At 43.0% G+C, this 21,557-nt stretch overlaps 2 protein-coding genes and 1 long non-coding RNA gene across 7 annotated transcripts in view; 1 reads left to right on the top strand and 2 right to left on the bottom strand.

Annotated features, from left to right (window-relative positions):
- afg2a (AFG2 AAA ATPase homolog A) overlaps positions 1-11,140 on the bottom strand; it is a 378,594-nt gene extending 367,454 nt beyond the window's left edge. For 4 of the 5 annotated variants that reach the window (XR_011353718.1, XM_069925223.1, XM_069925224.1 and 1 more), the window contains exons 1-2: positions 10,664-10,928; positions 1,541-1,665 (exon numbers count right to left, since the gene is read on the bottom strand). Coding sequence is in view for 4 of the 5 variants with exons in the window: in XM_069925223.1 (XP_069781324.1) it covers positions 1,541-1,665; positions 10,664-10,856 (318 nt within the window). In the remaining variant the exon portion in view is untranslated. Of the gene's footprint in view, positions 1-1,540; positions 1,666-10,663; positions 10,929-11,036 lie in introns of those variants that run through there. The other variant, XM_069925225.1, reaches the window with a different exon arrangement.
- Positions 11,141-15,467: 4,327 nt separating this feature from the next.
- LOC138757595 (uncharacterized) lies at positions 15,468-17,667 on the bottom strand. Its single transcript, XR_011353717.1, has 2 exons — positions 16,590-17,667; positions 15,468-16,503 (listed from the first exon to the last, which is right to left on the bottom strand). It is a non-coding gene; the product is annotated as an uncharacterized lncRNA (long non-coding RNA).
- nudt6 (nudix (nucleoside diphosphate linked moiety X)-type motif 6) overlaps positions 16,611-21,557 on the top strand; it is a 111,550-nt gene continuing 106,603 nt past the window's right edge. The window contains exon 1 of the mRNA XM_069925216.1: positions 16,611-17,087. Coding sequence (XP_069781317.1) covers positions 16,841-17,087 — 247 coding nt within the window. The 5' untranslated portion in view covers positions 16,611-16,840. The remainder of the gene's footprint in view (positions 17,088-21,557) is intronic.

Raw genomic sequence — 21,557 nt, 5'->3', positions numbered from 1 at the left:
ATGACTTGCAATTACTGATATAGTTCAGATCAAGAACTATACACTCATCCACACAAGGGCAGACACACAACCCAAGAAAGAGAACGTCATCCAGAAATGCAGCATTTAGTTTAATCAGCACCTAACCATTCATTTCAATCTCCACCACCTCATTCCCTGGTTTACAGTGGCAAAATGTTACATCTACAGGATGCACTGCAGCAAGTTACCAGATTTACTTTCATATTGTGCCTTCCTTGTGACCAGAGCACCAAGAATGGCAAGAGAAATAATAGGACAAGTGCCAGGTGATGATTTTAAAAGGTCAAAATGCAAGAGAGTAAACATCAGGACCTTTAGGGGCACGGATGTAAAGAGTTGAGGTGCAAATCCATTGCTCCCTTGAGGTTGTAACATGAGTAAATAGAGTGAAAAAGGTGAAAAATATAATTGCATTGGCAAGGACATTGAGGATTAAGGTTAGGAAGTCATGCTACATCTGTATTAAACTTTAATTTGACAACATTGGGAGGATTGCATGCTATTCTGGTTCACAGACTACAGGAACAATGTGGAGGCTATGGAAAGGGTGCAGAACAGTTTCTTTGAGAACTTGTTAGAATCAGAGCATGTTAAGAATAAGACGATAAATTTGGATCGACTTCTCTGAAGCACCGGAGGTGAGAAGGTGACAAATCAGACCTCAATACTCAAATGCACTTTTGAAACCCATCATGCAGCATCCATAGGAAGTAAAGACAACCAAAGTTTCAGACCTGAGGATCAGGCCAGAAATTTTGGTTGCTCTTTACTTCTGTGGATGCACTCTGACCTGCTGAGTTTCTCCACACAGTTGTGAATTGCACTTGAAACCAGCAGCTGCATATTTTCTTGTTTAACTCTGTAAAATAAAGCATCATGGAAATGGTAGAAAGTTAGTAATTTTCTCCTGCGGCCACAGGTTTATGATGAAAGGAGGAAAGTTAAAGAAAACGTGCAACTGTTTTGGTGTCTTTTTTGCTGAGTGCTTGGAACGTGGAGCCAGCAAATGTGATAAAAACAGGACAACAATATTAATGAGATATTTAGACATATGAACAATCAGAGAATGGAGGGAAGTGGACCACATGTAGGCAGGTGCGTTAGACTGACATCATGGTCAAGGCAGACACAAGTGCAAAGGGCTTGTCCTGTGTTCAACTGATCTATGTTCTAACTGCTTAGGCATAAAAATGCCATCATTTCAAAGTCCCTCTCCAATCTCTTGGATTATGGACAATGTCAGCAAGGTTCAAAGTATTGCTTGCTGGCCTTTTGAACTCAAGTCATTGTGAAGATACTGTTTCAATAACGATTAAGGAGTGGCAAGATACCAACTCAGTAATTGAGATGCACATGTCAAATTAAAATATGTGTAACCTGATGGAAAAATAAAGGTGGCATTGAAGTTTTAGAGAGAGAAAAATACATAATAAATTAATAAAAACAAACAAACAAAAAAAATCATTCCAAAGAAAATGTTTATCTAAACCAACATGACTGTGCTTGATCTAGTTCTTACCTCTTGACTGCCAACAGCACTGGTGAGGAGGATTGGTCGACCGATACAGATATTTGCCAGTTTTATGCTGTTAAGACCCATTTGAGCAAGACATCTTTGGCAAGCCTTAGGCACTTTCTCATTAGCTACAAAGAAATCAATGAAATAAGAATAAGTATTTATATTTCCTAATATTTTCCAGCCAAACAGACTGCACATATCATAAAATGGAGCTAACACAGAGCTTTTTAAATAACCACACCATTCGAAGAGTGCCCACCCATTGTGTAAGTGGGGCTCATGTGTTCTGTTTAGTTGCTCCCTATTTAAATTAACGGAATTGTTCCAGCACTGAGAGATTGAGAGATACCATTGCAGCATATAGCACTAGTGTTCCAATAAGTGTGCTCTCAAACTCTTTCCAAGTTTTGAATTTTGTTTACCTCTTCCAACTACTTATTCAATTCCTTTAAAAGCCTTGATTGAACCAGTTTCAACCATGCCACAAGGTGGTGTATTCTAGAGCTTTATTCAGTATTAATAAATGGGTTTTACTCAGGTTTTCTTTTTTTTTAATTTAGAAATACAGCTCTGTAATAGCCCTTTCTGGCCCACAAGCCCCCACCACCCAAATATAACCATTTGACTAATTAACCTACTAATCCCATACACCTTTAGTTCTTCTTTTTCTTTGGCTTGGCTTCGCGGACGAAGATTTATGGAGGGGGTAAAAAAGGCGTACTTTTTTTAAAAATGTGGTTACATCCTGGTGATGCAAACTAGAATATGCTCAGTTCTGCTAACTCATTCACACAATGAAGTGCCATCTGCTCTCTGCTGCTCAGTTGGAGTTCCACTCAGCTCGAAACCTCATCAAAGCCCAGTCTAAATGGAGAAAAATCTGAATTCTAGAAGCAAGATGAAAATGTTTGGCTTTTACTTAGAGAGCTTCTGACTACATGTGGCACATACATTAAATAACTCCAGTCAACAGAAGTCCAACAGGAAATACTACTAGCTGGAATAAAAGCAAGGATAAAGAAATACAAATGTGGTTGTCTCCAGCCATAGAGGTTTCTGCAGAAGTTATTCAGGACATTCGTCTAGAACAGAGGTTTTCAAACTTTCCCCACCTAAACTCACATTCCACCTTAAGTAATTCCTTTGCCATAAGTGCCATGATTAGTAGTGGATTACTTAAGGTAGTATGTGAGTGGGAAGAGAAGGGAGAGAATCACTGCTCTAGATCCAATCACTGAAATATTTTGCTTGAGAAAAACTGTCATTGGCACATTTCCTTTGGAGTTATGAAACCGTGCACATAATGAGTCAATTAGGTACAACTAAAACAGTGGTTTTCAAACTTTTTCTTTCCACCCACATACTACTTTAACCAATCCCTTACTAATCGCAGAGCAACTATGGCATAGGGAATACGTAAAGTGGAATGTGAGTTTAGGAGGGCAGTTTGAAAACCACTACTCCAGAACAAACTAAATACAATTGCTTCAATACTGATCTAATGTTACATATGATCCAAAGAGGCATGTTTGTTGACATTTGCTTAATATTTAATTCAATTTTCAACTAAAGCAAAATGCTAGAAGCATTCTGCAGGTCATGGTAGCATTCAGAAACACAAGAACCCCAGATGCTAGAATCTTCAGTGAATGAAGAGAAGCTGAATGGACCCTGCAGGTCTAAACCATGAAAAGAAATGGTCAGTCAATGTTTCAAGTCAGGTCCCTTTATCATATCATTTGCAGCATTTTGGTTTAAAAAAAAGCAGAGTTAACAGTCACAGAGAGTTATCCACAATCAATAGCCTGAGGGATTACCACTGATCAGAAACTTAAATCAAACAACTATGCAGACACTCATCAGTTCACATTCAAGTTTATTGTTACATGTACCAAGGTGCCATGTAAATGTTTGCTTTGCAAGCAATCCAGCTAGACATCCCATACATCAACGCTTCCCTCCAGTCAGGAAGATTCATACACCCATGAACCATCTTCCTAACAGCAGGAGAGAAGAAAGCGTGGGCAGGTGGAATGAGCCTTTTAATGTTGGCGACTTTCTCTAGGGAGTGGAAAGTATATATGGAGTCAATAGAGAGGAGTGGAGGGTAGTTTGTATGATGGACTAATCGTTCCAAGACTCTGCAGTTTCTTTCAGTCTTGGGCAGAGTAGTTAACGTATCATGCAGTGATTCACATTGACAGGATACTTTCAATAGTGCACATGCAAAAGTTATTAAGGAATGCAGTTCATGTGCCAAATTTCTTCAGGCTTCTAAGGAAATAGAATTTCCAGTGCACTTTTTGGCCATCATTTCGACAAGGGCAAACCAGGACAGGTAACTGGAGATGTTTACTCCTGAACTTTAAAGCAGTAGGACCCATTTCCACCCCAGAAAGGGAGTGAACTTTGTAGCATGTGGCTATGGTTATAGCCCTGGGTTAGAGCTCTAGAGAAGACACGCACACTCGAGAGTACAAACAGTACTGATTTATTGGGTTATTCATTCTGCCTTTTATAGGGCGGCTGAGCCTTGCTGCTACGTCATCAGCAGGTGTAGCCTATGGTCCGCCGATTGCTGATTGGTCCATTTCCTCCATTGTGGCCTATGGAAGGAGAGTCTCTAGTCCCATGCTGCTTGCTTGATCATCGTCTTCGGACGTCGCTATTTGTGTCAGACCACGGGAGCTACATGAGGCTGACTAGGCAACCGCTTAGGGGGGCAGACCCCAGAGGGGCGAGCTTGAAGAGATTCCAATAGCTCCGGCACCTCTGCGTCAAGAATGACGTGGTTCTGACACGCGAACCATTAGTAGGTAAGGCAGAGGAAGTGGTACAGCACACTTTGAACAACACATCACATTTTGTACCCACTTCTCAACCCAGTCAACGGCCCCCACTGCACTCAGTCTGGCCTAGGGCGCAAAATAGTCTGGCATTGGCCCTGGGTGGAAAGTGTGCTGACTGGCTACATCACAGTCTGGTATGGGGACATACCAGAACATAAAGTCCTACAAGAGATAGATAGTGGGCATGGCCCAGGACATAACAGACAAAACCCTCTCCACCATTGAGAACATTTACATCTGCCAGTGGAGAACAGCAGCAATTATCAAAGACCCAAACCAGCCAGCACACAGTCTCTTCTTGCTGCCATCAGGTAAGAGGTATTGGTGCCACAAGACTCACACCACCAGGTTCAGAAACAGCTGCTAACCCTCCCATAGCATGAAGAAATGCTCTCACGACTGAAAGGAGAACAAACACTTTTATTAGCTTATAATTAAGGGTAAGGTTTCACAGTAGTCTTCTGAAGGGTTCTGGGTTAAGGTGGGAAACCAGGGGCAGATGGAGATGGAGCCGGGAGGCAGGGCCAACCATCAGCACAACACCCTACCAATGAATCCCAGTTCACTGTATTCACCCCTTCCTGCAGAATTTAGGGTCTGTGAATGAAGACAGAGAACATGGGTTCAGAAAAAAAAGGGTTGAAAAATATATAATTATTTACAAATTTACAGATTTAAGCGGTTCGGGGGTCTGGAGATCCTAGTGAAGCACCTTAACACCAGGAGGCCTTGGACTCCTTGGGTCTCGTGGTCCCCTTGTGAGATCCAATTATGGAGGGGGGTGCACTTTCCTCCTCAACCGGATCCACTGAGGCCCTGACTCTGGGGGTGGCGAGAATGAGATTCATGGCTCGCAGAGCACCTGAGGTTCTGTTCCAGCAGGTGCCAGGTCCCTGATGGAGACGGTGTCCTCCCTGTCATTCAGGTACTCTACATAAGCATACGTGGCATTGGCGTGGAGTAGTTTCACCCTATCCACCCGGGAGGGGGGGGGGGTGGTGGGGAAGAGCCAGTCTTGGTTCTCTTCACGTGCTTCCTGAGAAGGACTGGACCAGGAGTGGTGAGCCAGGTTAGGAGTGTAGTTCCCGATGCCGACCTTCTTTCAAAATTGAATAGCAACTCGTGAGGAGTAGCATTAGTCACGGTACATAATAGCGATGGAATGGAACGCCATGGGGAGGACTTCCTGCCAGCACAAGTCTGGAACACCTTTTGACTTTTAGACCAGTTTGACAATCTTCCAGTCCATGGCGTCCTCCTTTTTAACCTGCCTGTTCCCCTGGGGGGTTGTAGCTAATAGTCCTGCTGGATGCGATGGCCCCTCACCAGCAGGTACTGATGTAGCTCGTCACTCATAAAGGCTGAGCCCCGGTCACTATGAATATACCTGGGATACCCAAACAGGGTGAAAATGAGGTCTAGGGCCTTTATAAATGACAAAGTGGGCATGGAATGGCAAACTGGAAGCGGGACTACTCGTCAATGATAGAGAGGAAGAAGGTGTTCCAGTTCGCCCGCCTGGTTGAGGGTAGTGTTTTCCACTTGGAAAGGCACATTCTCGTCCTCCACGTTCATGGCAGGTTTGGCAATGTGGTTCCAGAGGTAGTTAAAAGCCGTTTGGGCTTCAGCCGAGAGGGTGAAATTAGTAGTTTTTAAAAAGAGGGCAAACCTCAGTGTATTGAGGGATCCACAGGGCATAATAAGAGGGGTCCCTTAAAATTTGATACTGAGCCATTCGAAGGGCCTGGTTGACTTGATCAGATGAGCCTTTGCAGGTTGGTAGAAGTGCGACTTGCACTCCGCGCAGACCTGGCAAGATCTGGTCATTTCCTTGATCTCTTCCACGGAGTAAGGCAGATTGCTCACCTTAACAAAGTGAGCCATGTGGGTAACCCCTGGATGGCAGAGCTCATTATGCAGAGACCGCAGTTGGCTGGTTGGTGTATGCAGAGGCACAGCTTCCTCTGGATAAGGCATCTGGAGGGTCATCAAGAGCTCCCAGGCAATAAGCAATGTCATAATTGTAGGTGGAGCGGTCAATCCTCCACGGCAATTTTATCATTTTTGATTTTGTCCAGCTTGACATTATTAAACTTGAATGCAACCAAGAGCTGGTCAGTGAAAAGCGCAAATCTTCTCCCAGCCAGGCAATGTCTCCAGTGACTCGTGGCTTCTACAATGGCTTGAGCCTCCTTTCCCACTGATGATTTCCAGAGCTCGTGCTCTTATAATGTCCATAAAAAAAAATGCAACCAGCTTGCCCGCCTGGTTGAGGGTAGTGTTTTCCACTTGGAAAGGCACATTCTCGTCCTCCATGTTCATGGCAGGTTTGCCAATGTGGTTCCAGAGGTAGTTAAAAGCCGTTTGGGCTTCAGCCAAGAGGGTGAAATTAGTAGTTTTTAAAAAGAAGGCAAACCTCAGTGTATTGAGGGATCCACTGGGCATAATATGAGGAACCCCAGGCATCTCCTCAAAGCTTTTGTGGACCTGGGAAGAGAGAGGTCTAACAGGGGGCATATCCGATCGGGATGGGGGCCAATTATGCCATCCTCCACCAGGTAGCCAAGGATAGCCAGACATTTAGTTCTGATCACATACTTGTCTGAGTTACAAGTGAGGTTCAGGGCTTTCGCCATGTGGAAAAAAATTTTGGAGGTTGGTGTCATGGTCTTCCAAGGTGTGGCCACAGATGGTGATATTATCAAGGTAGGGGAAGGTAGCCTTCAACCCATACTCATCCACCAATCTGTCCATCTGCCTCTGGAAGATAGAAACCCCATTAATAATACCGAAAGGGAACCTCTGGAATTGATAAAGATGACCGTTAACCTCAAATGCTGTGTATGGACGTTCCTCGGAACGGATTGGCAGCTGGTGATAAGCTGCTTTCAAGTCAATGGTCGAATAGACCCAATGCTGCGCAATATTATTCACCATGTCCACAATTCGAGGTTGCGGTATGCGCCCAGGAGCGTGTACCGATTAATTGTTTGGCTATAGTCAATTACTAGCCTGGACTTGTTTTTCCCTTTTACCACTACATGCGCTCTCCACGGGTTCAATGATACCTTCGTCAAGCAGACACTGTGTCTCAGACTTTATAAAATCTGTTGTACTGTACCTCCTGCTCTTGATAGCAAATAAGTTTGTAGTCTGAGGACGGATTCAGGAAGGGGGGGGGTCGATATTCAGTGTAGAGAGGTTGCATGTGGGTTCTGATTTTAGGGGCCCTCCATTCCGAACCGTTACAGGGGGGAGAGGACCAGAATTTCTCCAAGGTCACGCTTTTAAGGTGACACAGGAAGTCCAGACCCAACAACACCAGAGCTCACAATTAATCAAGTATATACACAAGTGAAATTTACACAATTCCCCCCTACCCCCCACTTCAAATGACAGATGTACTATACAATGTTACTGAACATGCTGTGACAGAATATAGATATGTTTTTGGAAATAAATTGGGACAGGTTTGTTAATGTAGGTCACATACAAACTCTTTAAAACAGATCTTATTTAGAATACTGGAGCTCTGCTAATGTTAGACATGTTGGGGCTTCAGAACCTTTGCAAAAGCTTTGGAGAGTGCGTTAGAGATTTCACTAATGGATTATTGTTTACAAAAAAACAGAAGTTGAAAGAGCTCTTCAGAGCCACGTTCTGTCTGGAGAGGAACTTGCTGTTCCAAGAGGGTGATGTCGTTTTGCAAGCAGAGAGAGTCAAACAGGCTTTCTCTGTGTGTGTGAGAGACACAGATCAGTTCTACAGTCAGAAGCAGTGACTGGAACTGGGACAGGACAAGCTGGCAAGCTTGTGGAAAACCACATTTTGGAAGATGGATTGTGACTATTTAGTTCAGCCTGGTCAAAGCCCTTGTGGTTCAAGCAAGACAAGAGGACTGGCTGCCTAATGTTTCACTTGAAATAAGTGAAACAAAAAGGAACTCTGTGGTGACCTGAAAGAAAGAGGTTATTATCTGGAGTACCCGAAGGAAGCAAGTTTCTTTGGCATGACACTGAAGCGGCTGATGGAAGGAATCAGTTGTGGGTGTCCTGGAACAACAAATCTCTTGAAAATCAACAAGAGCCTTCCTCAGCAGTAACCATTTATCTTTCAAGCACCAAAGCCTGGTGAACTTCATCTATGTTAAATTCTGTGCAGGGTATAAGAATTGCCTGCAACCAGTGAACTTGGAGGAATGAGAAGTGAGATTGGACTGTGAACCAAAGAACTTTTCTAAACGTACATACACATGCGCTTAGAATTAGAAGGGGCTTAAGTTAGGTTACTAGTCAATAGTGATAAGTTAAAGTGCGATTCTGTTTTCATGTTTAAAGATAATTAAGAGCAACTTTTGTTTAAGTACCATTTGTCTTGGTGAATATCTATTGCTGCTGGGTTTTGTAACAACACGTTGAATGCAAATGAGACGCGAGGAATATGCAGTAATTGGAAGGATACATCTTTAGGTTGTATTTTTTCTCTCCCACAGTCCGTGAGTCTACAAAGCTTTTCAGTAGAGCCCATGTCGATTAGGCATTTAGTGGAATATCTGTTTACCTTCACAGTCACTATGGTGTTGCTAAGCTGGTGAGGCTTCTCCTGATCTAGGACCATTGAGACTAGGTCCCCAGAGACTCCACGCTCCTCATTCAAGTGGCCCCCACTGTCCTGGGTTGCCTTGCGTGGGTAAGATGGTGCTGACCTCATGGCACAGCAAGATGGCCCCCCTCCTTCCTCCTCCGATGATGATGGCACCGAGTTTGAATTTGGGTAACAGCAAGATGGCTGGTGAGCCTTTGTGCACTGTTTCCTCATGGCCACCCTCCTTTGGCATGTAGGGTTCAGGGCAGAAGGCTTGGGGCTGGAATCAGATCCGGGAGCGCTGCAGGCCGCAGACTTCCTCTGGCTTCCCTTTGTGTGACAAACAAGAAAGGCCCAATGCCCTTTCTTGCCACAGTTGCAACACAGAGTTTTTAGCCAGGCAAAGAGATCGGGGATGCTGGCTCTTGCCGTAGAAAAAGTATTCCCTAGCACGTCAAGTGGCAGCCATTAGGGCAGTGGTAGTGGGAGCAACTAGTCCTTGGAAGCAGTCACCTGGGTGAGTGAGCTTACTGGCTTCAAGATCATCATTCTTGATCTTGACCTGTTCCAGCTATTTGGCCAGTTCGATGTGACTAGCCAGGTCCTTCTTTCCCAACTGAAGCAGTCGCTGCCTCATGTACCTCGAATGGACTCCCGTGACTAATATCCTGGATCTGTTCTTCTTCACAAAAGAAGCCCGTGGCAGCTTCATACTTGCACTTCTTGGGAAGCGTCCACAGATCCAGCAGGTCGTCATCGATGATCTCTCCTAGTCTCTGGTGATATAGTGCAAGACGGTGGCTTGCTAGGACCTTGTTTTGCAACTTCAGGTACCGTGCCTTCAGCGCCTCGATGGCAGTGTCATGGCAGTCCCTGTTGACTGCACACCCTTTCATTCCTACTCTCGAAACAAGTGAACTCAGGAGGTCCGCATCAGTGTGTAAGACATCTCTTGTCGCATTAAGGTAGGCCTGGAAGCAGTCTGGCCAGTACGTGAACTCCTCAGCCAAGTCAGGGGACAGAGGGTCTATCAGTAGCATACCTGGCTTGAGTAGCACTTCCATTGTTTAGGGAATAAGCTAATAAAATTGTAGTGTGAATAAAAGTTTTCACAACTGGAGGGAGAACAATTTTTTTTAATTAGCTTATAACTAAGGGTAGGTTTCACAGTAGTCTTCAGAAGGGTTCTGGGTTTGGGCGGTAAACCAGGGTTATAGGTGAGCAGATGGGGCGGAGTCAGGAGGCAGGGCAGTGAATCCCAGTTCACTGCATCTCCACCATCAGAATTCTCAACAACAAACTCAGAGACTCACTTAAAGGCTCTTACTTGTGCACTTTACTAATTTTCCTTTTTTTAAAAAATTCTCTCTGTATTGCAGGGGTTGTCTGGGAAAGTTATGTATGTACTCTGACAACAAATCTAAAACGTGATGAGAGTTTCTGCCTCAGTCACTATTTCAACCAGTGAATTCCAGACACTGATCACCAGATTTTCAGCCTCAATCCTTTTACCAACTGTGCCCTTTAAGGCATAATTCAAAAATCTGTTTATCTAATACAGTCCCGAATTATTTAAACTGCAGATGTTTTAATATTACAATCCCCATGGTAATTGGGTCATTCATTTCAATCGAAACAAGATCCCTTGAAAGCAACAAATGCTGACCACTTAATTAATACACATACATACCTTTCTCTAAGGTGTCAGTGACAGTCAATGAAAAGCAAGACTGAGACTTTGTCTCCACCCTGAGCAGCTCAGTTCCTGGGCTCAGCGCGCCCGGAGAACTCACTGGTGAAGGGCAGCAGACCGGCACAAGTCCCGGCGAGGCGGCATCCTGACTCGCCGACAGTCTGGACTTCGTTTTCTTTTTCGAGGACATGGTGTAAATGGATAAGGTGCACCGCAGCTACAGAACGTTGCTTCCATGCGGCGCCGCGGCAGCGCTTAAACTTCCCTGTGAAAGGGGAAAGGGCAGCCCGCCCACTACCGTAATGAATCACGAAGAGACGCCATGCATTCCTCTAGCCGAGGATGAAGGCTTTTTTAAAATCACACTCACCTCCACTGGTGCCAAATCTCATATGGCACTGCTTTATTTTTCAGGACGTTGAGCAACCAAGGATCCTGGCGTTAAAATGATTCTCACCATGCTGATCGTCCAGTCTCGCAATCGATCGAGTACTCTTAAAATCCTGGAAAAGTTGCCAAACAAATCACGCAGAGCAAACTTTCAGAAATAGGAGAATTCAACAGCAATGCCCAACAGCTGTGGGAAGTGACATTCATAAAACACCTTCACTGACGTGTAATTCCTGGGGTATTATAAGGGTTATATAATCTTTTGATTGTACATGAACGTCTGCAGACGCTGTGATTGCCCTGCTGAGTTCCTCCAACATTTTTGTGTTTTTATTGTTGTGGATGTTTGATGTTTGGCTATGCTAAGACATCACATCTGATCATCGAAAACTTATAAATGAAGACTTACTTTAAAAGATTTTTTAAAGCACAGCATTTTAATTTTTATAGTTATTCGGTTCTCTTTGAGGCTCTGGTTCCTTCATTGCCCTGTGCATCATACCCAAAATGTGTTGACGCTGCATGACCTGTGAAGTTTTCTCCAGAACTTTGGCGTATTAAACTACAAACACTATATTTTATTTTTGTTTAATTCCGTTCGTTACTTTTGTTTCCCATAAAAATAGCACAAAGCCGCCACTTCCAGGATGAGAGAGGCAAAACAGAGCCCATTCATTGATATCGAGTAGGTGTAGTTACGCGGTCTGTCATTAATAAATATGCCATTGGTGCTCTGTGATCAGTAAGGGATTGCTTAAGGTGGTATGTGAGTGGAAAGTAAAAAGGTTGAGAATCACTGACGTTCCTTTGACTGACTCGGTCCTTCAATTAGATGTTGTATTCGGACTGCCTGAATACACTAGACCCCAACAGTTGAACCACTGGGGGAGGGGGGGGGGGGGTGAAGACCGCAGGAGTGGTGACACCATCAAGAAGGGATGACACCAAAATGACCGTCTATAAAATTATTGTGCAGTATTTCAGAAAAAAATTTTTTTTTAAATTAAAAATCCCTGTACTTAGTTATAACAACAAAAACATTTTTTGAAAGCCCAGTTTACATTAATCAATATACATGCAAGGGTACAACTCTATGAACCCTCTAATGTGCTCTGGTCAGACTGTTGTTTTTCTTGCTGCTGGTGTTTTTATAGTCGCTTCTTTTGCCAAATTTTCTAGTGTTTTAGTGTAATTAGTATTTGTGAAGTAGCAATTAAAAGGAGTAAAATCAAAAAAGGTTTCTGTTCAGTTACTAATAATGTTGTAATTCAATGTCAAAAAATTTTACCAAACAATTTTGTTGATAGTATTCATATAATCTAACCCTATTGTATCTCATGTAACAATAAAGTTTAATGTTAAAATCAACATAATTTTGATGTAGTTCTTAAACATTTTTATTTTGAATTCTATTGTTTTCTTAACAAATTTTCAATTTAACCACATAAAACTATGTAAATTAAATACATTTAGGCTGTGTGTATGATATTGTAATTTAAAGTTATAATTTTACTTTTGCTAGATTTTTATCTCTTTACTATTGCCATTCAGTGTGATGTTTCTATATTGTAATAAAGAAATGGGTTATTTTAAACAACTATATTTTATTAGCTATAGACTCAAGACCATGTGGAGGCATCCATCTTGAATCCAACCAAAGCTGCCATCCAACTAGTCTCTGACTTCCACTGGTGGTCAGGATCATCAGCACTATCACTATATCCTTTTTCCTTGAGATGTTTAACAATATGACACACTAATACAATATTAATTTCAATTTAAAGTTCACCACAAATGTAAACACAAACATCAGCAGTACAAACTTTTTAATTGTCCAATTCTTTTTCTTTTAGAGATTCAGCCTTTCAGGTGCTTAGATAACACATGGATCTTCTTAACACAGGTGCTTGTGTCGGCTCTGCTGGTCCACTACTGTCTTGCATTGGTGGTGTTTCCTCTATTGCTGTGCAGGCTGTCTGTTCCTGCAGTGTCTCTTGTTTTTTCAGCAGGCTCTTTTGATTCCTTCTCAGTATTTGACCATCTTCTGTTCTGACAGTGTAGGATCTTGGATTTACTTCCTCCAGAACAGTGGCCTTCTTTTCCCAAGTGTTGGAATCTCCAACGCTCACTGTGTTGTGTTGTGCCAGTGGCCCTATGCTTCTTGCTGACTTATCAGTTTGTTATTTGTCTCCATTGCAGTTGCTTTTATTTCCATTTGACATCTTCAACATCTCTGTTCTTGTTTGGGTCTGCAAGGTAGGAAAGTGTTGTGTGTAGTCTACAAGCCATCAGAAGTTCAGCCATGTTCATGTGGAGAAGCTCTGTAACTCAATTGAGCTAGATAAAGATCTGAGCCACTGTCTATTGCATTCTTGAGCAACTTTCTTACTAAGTGAACTCCGTTTTATGCTTTACGATTTGACTGTGGATGCAGAGGATTTGACGTCACGTGTCAAAAGCATACTCTTCTGCAAAGTTCTGGAATTCTCTTCAGTTGTAGCATGGTCCATTGTCACTATAGGCAATATGAGGAATTCCATGTCTTGCAAAGACCGACTTCATAAATTTGAACACACAAGCAGCAGCCATATTGGGAAGCAATGCAATCTTCAGTTAGATCGATAGTCAATAATCACCACTATAGCATCTGCTGCAGCAGCACTACCAAATAAAGAGATGTTGACACAAGGTGAGTGTAAAACAAAAACTGGCTTTACAGGTTTGAATTCCCTGCATGTCCCTGCTGGCCCACCCACCTCCAATGACGTACTCTCTTACTTCCGGAAGTGATGTCATCACACCACGTTGTCACTCTCTGGGCGGCTGGCTGCTACATGGGCTCCTTCTCGGCAGTGAAGGGGACCCCACACCATCTTAGACCAGACATACATTGTGGTGATTCGGCCTATTTACTTGCATGGTCGCTCAGCCCACAAGAAAGTAATTCTTTCCATCCTTGTGGAACAGATCAGTCCCAAATTTCTGACATACTTTTGCTGGTAAGTCAGTTATTATCATAGGTTCCTTTGCCTGCTTTGCATGATGTTTCAAACAGGTCTCACAGCTGGAAACCATCCTGTCAATGTCAGCATTTATCCCTGTCCAATAAACAGCAGTTCTGGCTCTCCCTTGCATTTTTCCATTCCAAGGTGTCCCTCATGCACCTTTTTCAGCATCTCTTGTCACAGTGATTGAGGAATGATAATTCTGCTCTGTCTGAGTAGAAGCCCATTGACAACATGCAGCTCAGCTCTGATTTTGTAGTATGGCTGACATTCACCTCTAGGCCATCCTTCATTCAGATTCTTGATGACCTTCTGCAGAACTGTATCCTCTTCTGTTTCAGCTGCAATTTGCTTGGATTTCATGTCAGATACAGGAAGAGATTCAGAGATCATATTCACATGGAAATTCATATCTGTCTCTCATTGTGGAACTCTCATTGTGTGCTTCAGTCTGCACAGTTGCTCTAGGCAACACAGCAGGTAACACAATAGGTTACCCTGATGTGAACACCCTGTTAACTAAGTTTAAGTTATCATATGCTTTGTCACCAAACAGTGATTCATGTCCATCTGGGACTACTGTGAACCTGTGGTGGTGCTCTTTATATTTAACTTTCACCTTGAGTTTACATGTACATTTCATGTTGATGCTCTGTCCATTGCAGGCTTTGAGCTGTACAAGATTTGCATGGATATACAGTTTTATCTTCATTGCCCTGATGTCGCATTCATAGATCAAATTGACAGTTGTCCATGTCCAGCTTGAAAGGAATATTTGTTCCATTTGTATCCAATACACAGTTCATTTGTCCTGCTCCACTCTATTCACTGTTCAGTGTCTGTTGGTTTTGAATCTTTCTGCACTATCATGCCCATAAAAAATCTATCAAGAGTAGTTTCTTCAATAGTGTGCACACTTTTACTTGTTTTGTTTCCCTTTTGAAAAACATTGTTTTGTGTAGTGATTTTATCCTTTGCACTTATTACAGACTTTTCCATAAGATGGGCATTGTTTTGATGAATGTTTAGTGCCATTTCATTTACAATTGAATGTCTCTAATTTTTTTGTTTGTGTGTATGGACACAAACTGTGGCTATAGCTATGCCTTAATTTTCACTAGCTTTTGCACTCTCACCGAACTTTTTCACATGCTGCAGAGCTAATTCACTGCCGCAGTATATCTTCACAGCTCCAGCTAAGGAGCTCTTGCAGCAAACTCTCTCTCTTTTTCTCTCTCACTTTCTTATCAATAACCCTGAACTCAATTTGATCATGGATCATTGAATCTTGCAATGATTCAGAATTGCAAGGTGTTGCTTTTAATTTCAAGGCCATTAAAGAAATATCAAAGCTATCTCCCTGCAGCTACATGTGTCAGAAGTACAAATTCTCACACATGAGTCTCTTTAAAATTGATGACACGACAAGCTTTATTTACAAGTCTGCAGAGTTGGACTCAACTGGCTTCTCGCCAAGTCAAGCCCCGATACATACAGTGCATTGATTTTTATACCTTTTTTGTTTGTCCTTCCCCTTCTTTTTAACACTGTTTTAATTGGTTAGTTTTTGCAAAATCATCCTAAGTACACTTGCATTTGTAATTATCATGTTTGTCATGTACACTACGAACTCTACACACACTAAATTCTGTTTCTCACTCTTTTTATCAACCTTTGGCTCCTACATGTCTCTCTGTGACCATGAAAATCTCTGTTTGTTATACATTGTCTAGCTGAACTTTTATGGTAAGCTCCCTGTCTATTCTGGCTTCCCCTTTTATCATCACATTTTAACTTAAGCCCTTTTTAACCTAAATTCTCTATCTATAACAACATGCATGAGTGAAACACATACATCTGGAATGTTTTTTTTCCTTTGGTGAACAGTGTTCATCAAACATCTCAATAACCTTGTCGAATTTGCCCTGGTCTTCTGCTTCAGCAAAAATTAAATGTACTGAAAACCTCCAGTGTTTGAGGTCCCGCTATGGTGAGTAGCAGTGCAATCTTCCATGCATCAGGTTTGCTATCAATTCCCAATGGCTTGCAGGTACAGCATGAATCTTCAAATCTTTGTGGTTGACATTTCCAGTCCATTTTACAGCACCAGGAGTTTTCACACTCTCCACAGCTTTGCTGATAACGGCTGATGCACACTCTGCCCGCTCCTGGTGTTTCTTCCACTCCTGGTACCATGTGATGTTTCTTTTATCATAATAAGGAAACTTAGGTTCTTTTAAAACAGTTATATTTTATTAGCCATAGACTCAAGATCACGTGGAGGCATCCATCTTGAATCCAACCGAAACTGCCAACCAAGCTGTCTCTGACTCCATCTAGTGGTCAGGAGAATCATTAGCACTCTATAATTACGATTGATGCAGTACTGTCGGACTTCACCTGAATGCCACTCCGGCACCTCCTTGTCGCTGTTTTTGGCACCTAAAAAATCAGCACTAACATTAATACAAAGAACATTACTAGGGTCTAGTAAGGGAGGAGGTACATGGGGGGGGGTGGGGTCACACCATGAGTTACAGCTCTGGGTCACACCAACCCTAGTGACGCCACTCAGTTGAAAGGATTTCCTGCCAAGTTGACTCAAAGGGCACGTTTGCTCTTGGAAGGATCTTGAGGCACGTAATCGTTTCCGCGACGCGTCATTGTTTCTGGGGTCGAAGTCCCATCGTCGGTCGTGCCTTGCAGGGAGCTTGAATTGGGCGAAATGCGGTAGAGGTTGATCGTCCTTCTGGCTCGAGGTGAAGGGAGCTCCGGCCCGATGGCCCTGGGATTCCGCGCCCTGGCGCGCGCCGCCTCCAGCCGCCCCGCTGCCTTCCGAATGCGGGGGCACGGTCTGGGCGCGCGGGGGCACGGGGCCCCACTGTTGCCGGGGAGCCGCTCAGACTCGGCGCTGACGTCCCTGGTGAGCGCCGCCACGGGGGACCGCTTTGGAGCAGTCACAGTTCACCTGGAGCCCCAACACTTCCCACAACTGGACGAGGTCACGTTCCATAAAGTACTGCAGGGCAAGTAATGGAAACGGTTCTTCCTCCTCTGGATCGCTCAGACCCGGCTCAATGTATCCTGCTCCATGCAACAATAAATGTTTCAATTCAATTTAATCAATAGCGATGAAAGGCTGGGCACTCAGAACGTTTAATGCCTTCCACTTGGAAGTGTCGTTTGTAGCGAATCGGATTTTTATCAGTTCAGTGATGTAATCTCCCATCATTTCCATTACTTCCCAGCAATTTCCACCCTGTTAATTTCCAGTTAATGCTTTGCTGCTTATAAGCTGCAGTTAAAATGAATGTCAGATGAGATTTAGGAAGGTCCTGAAGGCAGCTTTTAACACCGAGGTTAATTCATACCTGGAACTATTGCCAGAGGTGGTTATCGAAGTTTAGGCGTATCGAGGGTACGCCAGGTGGGGTGGAGCACAGGGCCGCCACTTACAGGGGAGCGCCTGACCCGGGTCCCTCGCCCAATAATCTGCAGTTGAGCGCCGCACCGGGCCGGCATCATATTGAGCCAGCAAGCGGGTTGAATGGGCAGATTGGCCTCCTCCTCCACAATCCCACACGCAGCTGGAAGTGCTCTGCGTTTCCCTGGCGCTGGGGTGGGGGGGGGGGGGGGCGGCGGGAATAGCGGTTCCAGCTGCGAGGGGTCTTATGGGTAGGGAAGACGTCCATTTTGCCCATTCATCTCGCATCGGGCGGAGTTGCGGTGACGCCGGAGGTGGCGGCTTCAGCAGACGAGGCGGGGCGGGGGTGGGTTCTAATACCTCTGTGCCAGCCAAGCTCTGCGCCTCTCTGCCTCGTCCCGAGGCTGTCACAGCGCCGAGGCAGCACCAGCAGAGTTCGGGTAACCTTGGTTCCCCTCGCTATCCGAATAGGAGGCGCCTGCCCTTTGCGCCGCTCTGCAGCCATGGAGTCCCGGTGCACTGGCCGGCAGTCTCCAGAAACACTGGCTGCATGGATGGTCGTTCGAAGCAAATCAACCTCTGGACACGACGCTGCCTACAAACCAGGCGGCAGCATCAGGAGAGAACCAGAGTCGCCACCATCATCATCCCAGTGGCTTGGAGAGGTCACAAATCGGCGACCAGGGGCGGGCTTCGGCGAAGATGCAGGCTTTGTTCCGAGATAACCAGATCAGGAGCATTGGCAAGCATCCGGAGGTTCGGAGGAGGGGGAGGGGGGGGGGTAGAATCCAGGGAATTCTCTACAGAATGTCCACCTGCACACAAGAGCCAGAGAGGTGACGAGCCGGAGAGCACAGCTCAAGGCTGAGGGACCAGTAACTTGGATCAAGCTCAACGCTTGCTACAACTCCTGCAAAGCGACCATACCCAAGGCGTCAGTGGCTGAGATAGGTATCTTATAAGCATCTTATAGGTATCTTATAAGCACCGTCAAAGCACATCGCCAGCTAGAGATAAATGGGCAGATTGACACTGTCCCTAAAAAAAAACAGCCTACAAATACACCGGTTCGGTGGGGGGGGGGGGGGGGTTTGGGGGGGGGGAATGGCTGAACCATTTTCTTTTTTAAAAGAAAATTTCGACCCTCCTTAATTTGTTTTCTGAAAAGGAACATTGGAAAAGTGGCCTCCAAGCTGATAAAATAAAATGAGAAGTATGAAAGTTGTAGGGCGAGGGGAAATATTAGTAAAACCTCACTCGCTCACATTCTCAATCAGATTGTCAGAACTTTACCACAAACTCTGGGTTTTTATAAAGAAATCAGCAAAGGGTTTAATTCGGAGGGCATCTTTGTGTGTGTGTGTTTTTAATGTGGGAGGCGCTGAGATCAGTGGCAGCCCTGGGGCACCACTTTATCTCGATGTGCCACTGTATCGAAGCTGGAACAGATTCGATGTTCAAAACATTTGAACATTTTGTATACATAGGAAGGGTTTAGAAGGATATGGGGTAAATGTAGGCAACTACTACTAACTCAGAATGCCAACTTGGTTGACATGCACAAATTTGGTTAAAGGACCAAATCTATGCTGTTCAGCTATAAGGACTGACTGAAATTATTGAATTGGATATTGTTTCCTGAAGACTGAAATGTGCCTTGATGAAGTAAAAGAAAATCTGAATGTCCAAAACCTTTATGGGTCTTGATCAGGTAAATTAACTAAAATTCTTTTCATTCATAAGCAAGAAATAGCAAAAGAGCAAAGAGACAGTTTTTGCATTTTTTTTCTTATTACACAAAGGAATGTTGGAACATTTAAATACCATTCCAGGGCCCACCAAAGCCTTGTTGGTTGGAATCAGAATTCAAAACAGCCATCAGAAGGAAATCAGATAAATTGATAAGACTGGTGAAATTTAAAGAATCTGGAAAAGAATAGTGAACAACTGGAGATTTGGATATGGCATAGTGAGCCAAATTCTTCTCTAGTTTGGAAAACCCAAAGAAAGGATAGGCATGTGCTAATAAACAGGAAGACACTGAGAATTTCCAAGACATACGATTGAAAAACAAAGCCATGAAAAGGCCCACTTTGTTTTTAATTTTCTTTATTTGGATAAAATTTATAAACAAAGATAACAAACTGCATGATTGGCATAGCAGTTAGTGCAACGCCTTTATAGCACCAGCGAGTTCAAATCCCACGCTGCCTGAAAGGAGTTTGTACGTTCTCCGCGTGTCTACACGGGTTTTCTCCAGAGGCTCCAGATTCCTCCCACCTTTCAAAAATGTACAGGGATGTCAGTAAATTGGATGTAAAATTTGCAGCATGGACTCATAGGGCCAAATTGGCCTGTTACAGTGCTGTGTGTATAATTTAAAAAAAACTTTGCAGAATTCTAACCACACTTTCACTGAAAATATATTGAAATCCCAACTTGTAAAAGGGAGGAAGGGTTTGCTCATCACTGTTATAGCACCAGTAATCAGGGTTCGAATCCAGCGCTGTATGTAAGGAGTTGGTATATCCTCCCTGTGTCTGCATGGGTTTCCTCCGGGTGATCCAGTTTCCACCCACCAATCAAAACCGGGCTTCAAGGTTAATTGGGTGTAATTCAGTGACATGGGCTCATGGGCCAAAAGAGCCTGTTACTGTTATATATACATTAAAAAAATTTAAATTTAAGATTTAAACATTTAAAAGTGATTTGGTTCCACTTTTGTCTGACTTATTTATTATATCTGTTTATTTGTAACATCCAACTTATGATCCACTTCATTACTTATAATCAAATTAGTTTCTCAAATTGAAAAAACAGGGTACCACTTACCTGGAATTATTTAAAATGAATTATATATGCAATTCAGTCAGGGTCAAGTGTTAATTTTTCCCGATATTTACCCACCTTTTATTTTCTGGGATTGCTGACACTGAGAAAATGTGTTGCTTTTTCAGCTTGATCTCTCTTAAGTTTGTTAAAAATAATGATTTTCAGCACCTGAGCTAAACTACTTTATTCAGACCAAGTTTAAAGGACTCTGCAATGGAAATGTATTTCATTTCCCAACATTGGCATCCATCACCTGCACAGAAAAATTAATTCCTTTATCAAAGTAAAATACCTGAAAGAACTGATTCCATAGCTATCAGGTAAACCTGATTTTTAAAAAATGGATGTGCATTTTAATTACCCAGAGATTAGTGATAATTGGACATGAAATGGTAAAACTAACTTAATACCAATCATCATTTCATTTTTAAATGTTGAAAAGACAGCCAGAATATCACCTAACTTTTTTTGGATAGAATTCTTGGATGACCAATGTGATCTAATTTTGCTCAAAATGATAACCTGATCCAGTATCTTGACTTTTCAAGTGAAACCCTCAATTAGCTTTTATATTCAGCATCAGTAATGCAATATGCCTCATAATAGGAAATACATTTACTATGCTTTCTGTTATTGAGAAAGCTCTTAATAATTGAAATATTTGACACCGTTTAAGAGTCACTTTGGAGCAGTGTATTGTTTCTTGCTACCCAGATTTTGATGCATGATAACAATATAATGAACAGGACAATCCCAAGTAAAATGTCTACATTTTTTATTTAATCATTTGGGATAGAGAAATTATTGACAAGGATGGTGTTTTAATTCCCCTTGAAGTGAGTAGCATTTAAGATCCAACCATATTGCAGTGGGATTGGAATCGAACTTAAATGGCATAAGGATGGCAAATTTTGTTCCTTGACCTGGACTGAGTTTTTTTTTACATGAACTGACACTGCCTTGTCATCCTACATTTATTCAATCAACTGAATTTGGGCTCCCAGGTACTTTGTGGGTTTTAAACTGCTTGGATCTCAAGAACATTGTGCCTCTGTCTTGTTAATCCAGTAACAGGACAACAAAATATTTTAAATGATGACAATCTGAGCTAAAGATCAAAAAATATTCAGAAAATCAGTCAGCATCTATCAGTAGAAAACAAAGCTATTGTTTTGGGTCAATGACATTTTAGCTGACTCTAACTGTTATGTGTTATATTTTATTGCATTTTACAACATGT

The sequence above is a fragment of the Narcine bancroftii genome, chromosome 3 (genome assembly GCF_036971445.1).
Source record: "Narcine bancroftii isolate sNarBan1 chromosome 3, sNarBan1.hap1, whole genome shotgun sequence".
NCBI classification, from domain to species: domain Eukaryota; kingdom Metazoa; phylum Chordata; class Chondrichthyes; order Torpediniformes; family Narcinidae; genus Narcine; species Narcine bancroftii.
The sequence above is the reverse complement of the archived record's forward strand: the minus strand, read 5'-3'. Positions and strand labels throughout refer to the sequence as shown.